At 36.9% G+C, this 9,308-nt stretch overlaps 1 protein-coding gene across 3 annotated transcripts in view; it reads right to left on the bottom strand.

The window, feature by feature from the left end:
- Positions 1 to 9,308, bottom strand: part of Spock3 (SPARC (osteonectin), cwcv and kazal like domains proteoglycan 3) — a 442,261-nt gene that overhangs the window by 125,233 nt on the left and 307,720 nt on the right. For all 3 annotated transcript variants that reach the window (XM_008824947.3, XM_008824946.1, XM_008824949.1), the window contains one exon: positions 5,292 to 5,415. In XM_008824947.3, the coding sequence (XP_008823169.1) occupies positions 5,292 to 5,415 (124 nt within the window). The remainder of the gene's footprint in view (positions 1 to 5,291; positions 5,416 to 9,308) is intronic.

Below are 9,308 nucleotides of genomic sequence, written 5' to 3'. Positions count from 1 at the left end.
CTCAATTCTTTTTCTTAAAATATAATTTGTTTATTATTAAAAAAAATATGCACACATATCCATATGCATTTTTATAGACAATGTTTGTTGCTAAGGAATTCACTCATGTTTAGTTCAATTGCTGAGCACTAAATTATTAAATATGATAGAAAAATAGTTTAATGCATCAGCTGTTGTCCTCAGAGAATTTGTTTTATCACTGTCCTGCTCAATTCTAGAATATCAGTATTATTTATAGATCACTTCTAACAGCAAATGTAATGCACAATTTACATAAAGTGACAAATAGATCCATGGTCTAACACAGATAGTGTGCTGGAGAATAATTCGATTCCTACATTGTACTGAAGCTTGACAATAAAAACAATATAGACTGCCTGAAGTAAAGCAACAAAGATCTTTATCTTTTGTGTCAATTTCAAGAATGATTAACTCTCAAATAATTTTGAACAAGGGATATTTAGATTTTTTTTCTGGCACTGCTAAAGTTTAAAGAATTCTAAAACCATTCACTGTTTTTAAAATAATGATTAAATACATTTCTAAGAGGATCAATAATTTTTCTTAACAAGAAAGAAACACAAAATGGCATAAGAATGTTTTATGAAAATCATTTATGGTCCCAAATATTTTTCACGTAAACCTTCCTTTTCAGACATCTCTGTTTTCCTGTGTATTTTTATATGTGAAGTTTTAAAATTATCTCCTGGTCATTTCTATTAGAAAAACCCAAGCTTCTGTGTTTGATGTTCAGTGTAATAATTAATAAAAAATCAGTCACTTTGTTTAATAAATAATACATTCTGAAATAATGCTGGTTATATAATTTCTTAAATTCTCTCCTCTATCTGATCCTTGACCCAATTCCTGCCCCTACTGTATTTTGTAATGGTCTGTCTCCACATATGTTTTAATTTCAATAGTTATAATTTAATTTATATATCCTGTGCTTGCAGTAATAAAGAAATATGGGGGGCACCAATTTCAAAGTGCTAAAAAAAATATACACCTGAAGAACAGGCCTGGAAATTCCCTTGGTGTTTGTTTGAGCTAAAGTACCCTAGTGCTTACAAAGTCCTGTAAATCAGGAGCCAGAGTAAAGACCTAGTGACTCCTTGCTTCACACATTTTCATCTTCTGGCAAGCAGATGTTGGGAATATAATGAGCTGACCTCTTTAAAAAGACATTCCTTCTACCAACTTTCCTCTTGGTCTGCTACATAAAGAGTCCATAGTTAATATTTCTTTCTCACAAAAATATCTGAGTTTCAATCACCCTAAACCTTTAGGAAGCAGTAAATTCCTTTTAGTTGTTAACATTTTATACAACTCAGCCTTACTGTTACTGATGCACAGGCTTAAGGTTAGTGTGAATGTTCCATAATTGAAAAGCCACCACTTTATGGGTAATCCACAGAAATATATGGAGTGATTTAGGATTACTAAAGACCAATATTCTTTTGAACCATGTTCTCTATATATATTAATAAATAAGAATATTTATTGAAAGTGACATTTGTGCAATAAAATTAAAGTAATTATTAAAATTTGGTTGTTTTGATATTAATTTACTTGACATATTGCTGAATAAGACCTTATGATTGGTAATGGTTTACAGCTCACTTGGTATATGGAAAAACAACAAAAGTCTCATAGTACCAAAACACACAGTATAAAGAACACTTTAACTACTTAGTAGCTTCTCTCTTATTAACAAGGCTTCAGTATAGTCTCAAGTCTACAGAAACCACTCGATGCAGATGCACTCTGGTATCCTGGAAAGCCAGTCTCTGAAAGAAAAGATCATCCACATGGGCATTCTCAACTGAACCTATACAGATAGGTGGTAGATTTCCTCTACCCTTCCCTATGGAAATGGAGGCCTTGGACTCAAACATGCCAGTGCCCCTGGCATGACTACTGTATTTCTAATTTTAGAAATCCATAGGTTTGTGGCTGGAGAAATGGCTCAGCAGTTAAGAGCACTGACTGCTCTTGCAGAGGACCCGGGTTCGATTCCCAACACCCACATTTGGGCTACGAACCGTTCTTAACTCCAGTTCCAGGGGAATCTGAAACCGTCTTCTGACCTCCGAGGCATTGCATGACATGGGTGCACTCACATACATGCGGGCAATACACTCATACACATAAAAAAATTAAATTAAAAAAAATACATAGGTTTGGGGTTGGAGAGTTGGCTCAGCAGTTAAGAACATTGGCTGTTCTTACAGATCTGGGTTTGAATCTCAGCACCCACATGGCAGCTAACAACCGTCCATAACTTCATTTCCAGGGAATCCAACACCCTCCTCTGTCCTCCACAACATTGCAAGTCATGGGTGCAATTTCACATAGGAAGGCATAACAATAAATAACATAAAAAAGAAATACATAGGTTCATGGTAGGTGACAGCCAGAAATATCCCAGTATATACACTGATTGAAATTACTCAGTGTCCAATGCTCACAAATTACAGTTAAGATTAAATTTACTGACATCCATCAGTTTGGATTTGTGCCCTTTCTTATAACTTATTAAGTTGACATACTGATTTGCACATCATAATTACTGGGTATTTAATAATATTAGTGTGCCTTATCTTTGAGTTAATATGAATTTCCCAAACTTATAACCTGAGGCTCTGCTCTGTAATACATTTACTGAAATCAATGTCAGGTTGGGAGGACCCTAGACACTCTGCCCTACTATTAGCAATATACCCACTTTATCAAACACGTGGAAGCATCCTTAAGGTTGCAGAATACATCATAGCAAACATATGTGTACTATATGTATCTTTATTTCCTGAATAAGTCTATTACTATCATTCATTATTCCTAGTAAGTTTTTAATTGAGAAGTACAAACGGGACGTTTTGGGGAAATATTTACTTGAAGAAAGTAGAGTTCATAAGATACACCCAAAGCCAAAATATTCTAAACATCAAAAATTCTGGATTCTACTCTCTCCCCAGGACTCTGTCCCCTTTGAGCCCAGGTCTATTCTTGCTCTTCTGCCTCAAATCTCTAGAGTAACTTCCAAACACAGCCTAGATTAATCATCTAGGGTAGTTTGTTAGACCCTCAAGAGGCTGTCTCTACCCTCATCTTGTCTTTGCCCCCCTGATCTGCCTGCTTACCTGACAAGTATACTGCACACCACTCATAAAAGAAGCTTCTTTTTGTAACAGATGGAGGCTATTACAGAATTCCACATCTGGTCACACATGGAGAATATACTGTGTGAGAGATACTCAGCCCTAAGTGACACAACCGCAGTGGGACCTCTACACCTAAGGCTCATGGAACACAGCAGGACAGAGGGTAGAGAGAAAACCAATACATCCCTCAGCTCTCACCAGCAGTTTCCTCATGTAACGGAGAGAGATACACACAGAGGCCACAACTGGCTAAGTTTTAGAGAAGAGAACAAGAGCGAGACTGCAGAGTGTGTGTCCCTGGGTAGGACTCCTATGGTAATCCTCATCCACCCATGGCTCAGATACCATTGTGGTAGAGGGAGCAGAAAAATTGATAGTCATGAACATAAACAACCAGAGACTTTCAAGACACTGGGAACTTGCTCATATGAACTTGAAATAATACTAACATGATGCACAAGTACTATGCTGCCTCAATCAGACAAAAAACCCAGCATAGATCTTGGGAAATGAGGAGCAGACCCCAACTCTAGCCTAGGAACTATTGGTAACTGATGACTGCAGGGTGAGGGAGAGTAGATCTTCTTTAAGGGGTGGAGTGACTTAGCCTTCAGTGGATGAACTTGCATTGAGAGATGTCTGGGTACAAATGCTTGATTGGATAGGATATAACACATATAACAGAATGCAGAAAATCAAGCAGGGGCCTATAGGGGAAGAGATGGGGGAGGGGTTCTAAATTTGATTAAGATCTATTATATGAAATGCACAAAACCCAATTAAAAAATAATATATATATTTAAATTCTGGAATTAACTTTACAGAAAGCAATACCAGATATGAACTGAGCTAAGGCTGTTTCAAAGAAATTGTGCACATTATTTACTGCAAAGACATACATAATTCCTTAAGGGGATATTAATGCATTGATAATACAAGCTGTGTGTAATGTTCTGATTATTTTCTGGAACACACTTTTCTAAAACAGTGTATCGAGCTCTGAGGATTTCAGATAAGAGGTTGTGAACCCATTCTCTTTTCTGTCACATATTCAAAGAACAGTCATCAATATCTTATGTAAGCTAAGTTCTTAAACAGGTACAAATATGTTAATGATCTGGCACAGCAAATAAGAAGGCAGAATAAAGTAAAGAGAGACATTGAACTAGAGATGGCATCAAATTTTGGCTTTGATGTTAATTAAATATGTAAAGCTGGCCATATTGCTGTTCCTTTGGGAACCTCACTGTTCCCATCTATTCAAAGGGTTGTTGCTGCATTAAATGAGATGATGGAGTAGACAATGGTTGAGATTTGTGAAAAGTAACTGCAATGGAAAACTACAGCTGCTATTTTGCTGTTATAGGAGTTATGATCACTAATACTGTGGCTACATTCATAGAAGGATATTGTGCTTCACATTTAGAAGCTCAGAGTGCTTACAACTTTAGTTTTTCTGCTTCAGATATTTTACAACTTTAGTTTTTGTGCTTCAAATATTCTGGCATGGGAAGATCAGCTCTTCCTCACCCAGCAGTAACCAGCTGCCAATATTTCCTCATCTAAGATTGTAGTCTGCTGTTCATTTCCCTGATTCTATGCTGGGTTTTTGTCTGCCTGAGTTTGTATGGGAGAAATAAATATACTTCAAATTACACTCTAAACCAGTGAGATTGTTCATACTATTTTAAAAGATAAATAAATATATTCCATGGAAACCAAATAGAAATGATTATATTTAATTATTATACTAGTTTATTTTTAAATTTTGTGTCCAAATGGCTAACAAACGTCTTAACGGACGATTTAATTTGGCCAGTTTTAAAGGTATGGATCTAGTCTACTGTGGTATCAGTTGCAGTGCACACATGTTGAATCAGCTGTTGGCAGTCAAAAAAGCAAGTGCAGAGAGAAAGTGGGGCAGTATTTACAACCTCAAAACAAGCCCATAGTGACCCACTTCCTTCAGTGAGGCTCCACCTCCTAAACTTTCTAGAACCTTCTAAATCAGCATCAACAGTGAAGGATCACATTCAAAAGTATGAGCCACTGGAATTGTCTCATAGTGAAGCCACGATGATAACCAACCAGCATTACTTATCCCCTACTGAGGACAACAGTTCTCACCTGTGAGGAGTAGGAATGACCATCAGACCCACAAACAGGGCTGGCAGAGGCCATCTGGCATGGCTTACAGGTAGATGTCAGGAGTCCTCGCCACTGTTTATGGCCTCCTCCTGATTCTTTCATACTGTTAAAGAGAAAGACAAAAAGAGAAAACAGTCATACTTAGTGGATTTGATATTTAAAATCACATTTTATATTAAAGTGTTTTTTCATGCTGGTCATATCAACTTTTAAAATTGTATTTTTATCTAATGAGTTTTGTTGCCTGAATATATGTAAGTGCACTGTTTGTATGCAGTGTCCACAGAGGCCAAAAGAAGGTGTCATAGCTCCTAGAACTGGAGCCACCAAGCTTGTGTGCTGGAAACTGATCCCAGGTTCTCTGCAAGAGCAGCAAGTGTTCTTAACCACCGAGCCACCACAGCAACTCTTGAAGTTGAGCTATGTGCTCATTCACATGCATTATTCATGCACACTGTTCTTTACGACAAACTGTTCTGGCAGGCCTCCTGACTTCCCCCTAATAAAACAAGAGTTTAAGTATTTTTTCTGCTAGTAGCATAATGACTACAGTTGCGTTGCTTATGTGAATTCTTTAATTTAATTTATAGCTATGAAATATGTTACTGATATCACCAGAAGAAGCAATCTTGATCAACAGTACAGGACTCAGGTTTCTGACATGTTCTTCAAGGTTGTCCTTGCTTTCCCTTAGGAAGAATGTGAAGGTGACCCTGATTTAATGGATGCTTAAAGAATATGGAATGTTCCATACTGCATCCATGCTCATTTGTCCAGGAAACATAATAAGGATAAGGATTCACCCAACAAGCTGTACACTTTGGTGACCTATGTTGCCATTACCATATTCAGAAATCTACATAGAGTCAATGTGGATGAGAATCAACTGCTGAGAGTCTAATAAAGTTATAAAACTCCCCCCAAAATGAGGGTAGCTTACTTTTAATCAGCTCCAAATAACTGCAAATTTCTAACATCTGCTAGTGCTATGAGAGTCAAATTAGCAAGGTTATTGACAACAAATCCCCTTTGATTGTAGAGAAGTGTCTCAAATGGATCCATTAAGCTTTGATCTAAACAACTTGGGAAAATCCATTCTCTTTAGCAACTTCCACACAGACTTGTTTCCTCGTGTTGACTAAACTACTGGATTCCTTTGTATATTTGTGCGAGCAGTTTACAGAGAAATGAGGAAATGAGTTAGAAACAAGAGGGGAAGTGACAGGGAATCTATAAACTACATTTAGTATTTAGAGAAAAGCAGCAACAGTTAATTGTAATTTTTCTATGGTGAGAATACTCATGTCCAGTGAGAATGAGAAAACGAAATATTTTAAAAGAAATATTTATGCCTTTTCAAGTTTTAAGATTTTTGATTGTTTATTTGAGAGTTTCACTATGTAGTCCCAGTTGATCTGGAACTCACTATGTAAAACATCCCAGGCTGTCCTTAATCTCTCAGCAATCTACCTGCCTCTGCCTCCTGAGTGTTAGGGTTAAACGTGTGCACCAAAATGCCTGTCTAAATATATTTTAATTTATCTATTTTTATTTTTACATATATGAGCCTTTTTTCTGCATGTAAGTACATCTATGCCATGTGATGCTCCTTGAGGCCCTGGAACTGGAGTTATGGAAAACTATGAGCCATGTGGATTCTGGTAACCAAACCCAAGTCCTCTCCAAGTGTAGCCAGTGCCTTTAAGTGCTTAGCCATCTCTCCAACCCTTTGAAATTTTCATACTGTTAAACTAAAATCCACAAAAAGTGTTACCAAAGCAATACTAAAAAGTACTATAAATATTTTCATAATCAGAATAGAAACTGAAATTTTGTTTCAAATTTAGCCATTAAGCGCTCTTCCATTTCTGTCTCCTGCCTTCCCTCTCTTCCTCCCTCCTCGCTCTCTTCTTCACTAGCCCCTTTCATTTCCCTTTCTTCTCCACAAATCACTAGTGTACAGATTGGTATGAAGCCTACATGAAATTCAAACACACTTTCTTCATCTCTAACTTACAAATTATGCTTAGTGACCATATTATAACTCTGGTAGTCTTCAGAATTCATTATAAAAATATAGTGAAGAAAAGTACCCATTCTGTTATTTCTGAAAAAACTTGGGAATGATTGTGTAATTTCTATGTCACATCAATGCCCGAAGCTAAACAAGGTTTAGCTGTCAGGGCTGTCATATGCAGTTTTCCATGTAGTACACATTATAGACCCTGTGTACTATGTCTCTATCATTGTGACATGCTACAATTCTACAATTCTATGTAGTACCTCTGATAATCATGGAAAAGAACTTTATGTGCTTTCAGAGTTTGTGTGTGTGTGTGTGTGTGTATGTGTGTGTGTGTGTGTGTGTGTGTCTTTTACTGATGAAGGTGTGTGAAGGTTAAGGATTGATAATGAGATGTCCTTATCAATTCCTTTTTTACATTATATTATCTCTCACTAAATGTGTACTTTGATTTTTCAGCTAGGCTAGCTGGCCCCCGAGTCCCTGGAATCTGCCTGTTTCTAGCACCAAACACTAGGGCTACAAGTACATAAAGCCACAACTGACTGTTAAGTGAGTGCCATTGATCTGAACTTAGGTCCTCGTGTTTGGCAACAGACTGAGTCATTTCCACAAGCCTTCTAAAGTTATTTGTAAAAATATTTTTATTCATTATTATTATCATCATTATTTTTAATTTTATGTACATGAGTTAATTGCCTTCATGTATGTAAGCGTACCTGTGTGTCATGTAATGCCTGAGGACATCAGAAGATGGCCTCAGATTCCCTGGAACTGGAGTTACTGATGATTGTTAGTAGCCATGTGGGTGCTGGGAACAGAACCCAAGTCCTCTGCTGGAGCAGCCAGCGCTCTTAACCACTAAACCATCTCTCCAGCCTCTCGGAGTTCTTTAATCATAAAGTGTCTCTGATTCCTAATTTGTTCATATTTATAAATGTCTTTCTTCATTAATGTTATTCACAATGTTTTCCATTTGTTCATAAGAAAATGAATTGAGCAGATGGGGTAGTAATTGAACATTTCTTAGATTTCATATCAGGCCATTTTATAACATATGCATACCCAGTCACATATGATTGAAGTCCTTCTTTTGTTCCTTAGTTTTTACTTTTTGAAGGCCTTAGTATAGGAAAAGAAACGTGTTCCAGAAAGAGAAAGAAAGTCAAGGAAGTCTTTGGACCGGACATCATTGGAAGCAGCATGCTTAGGAAAAGGCAAGTTGTTTCCCAGTAACAGGTTGTTTCCTAGCAACAGTAGCTGGAGACATGACAGGTGAGGATGTCAATCCCCTGAGAACATTACTAGCTAAGCGAAACTGAATATTCCAGGGACAGAAAAGACCTTTAACCTCAGAGGATAAATCTAACGTTTGAAGATTCAACATTCAGTTTTTGTACATTTTAAATGTTAATGTGTTTATTTCTTCTGGGACGGGAACACGTGAGTGTGGAAGTCCGAGACTAACACCTAGGAATCAGTTCCCTCCTTCAATTAAGTGGCTCCCAGGAATCCAATTCAGGTTTTCAGACATGACCATATTCATCTTTACTTGCCGAGTCATCTCACCAGCTCGCAATAGTTTGTAATTGTCAAATAGGGGAACGTAATTTATTCCCATCGATTGATGGAACACAAAATTTAGGAGAGCTGAAAAGCTCTGATATCATTTAAAAATTAATTGACCAACAGAAACTGTGAGATGTGGGTCTTTAAGAGAACTATTTTTTTCAGCCAATTCTTTGAAAATCCTAGTTAAAAATCTATTTGCTTTATAATAGAAGCCTCTGCATGGGCATATCCTTTCCTCCAGGAAGAAGCAGATGGATTTTTTGCTCTCAGGGAAAAGAAACATCCGATGTCAATATATGATAAATTCAAGATTTTGATTCCTCTCATAAATTTCCTTTTTAAATTTAACCACACATGCAACTAAGTTGCTTTTTGCCAATATCAGTGTTATATCCCTAAGT

This window comes from Nannospalax galili, unplaced genomic scaffold (assembly GCF_000622305.1).
Source record: "Nannospalax galili isolate Female #2095 unplaced genomic scaffold, S.galili_v1.0 scaffold109, whole genome shotgun sequence".
In the NCBI taxonomy this organism is placed as follows: Eukaryota; Metazoa; Chordata; class Mammalia; order Rodentia; family Spalacidae; genus Nannospalax; species Nannospalax galili.
This window is presented reverse-complemented; position numbering and strand designations above follow the sequence as displayed.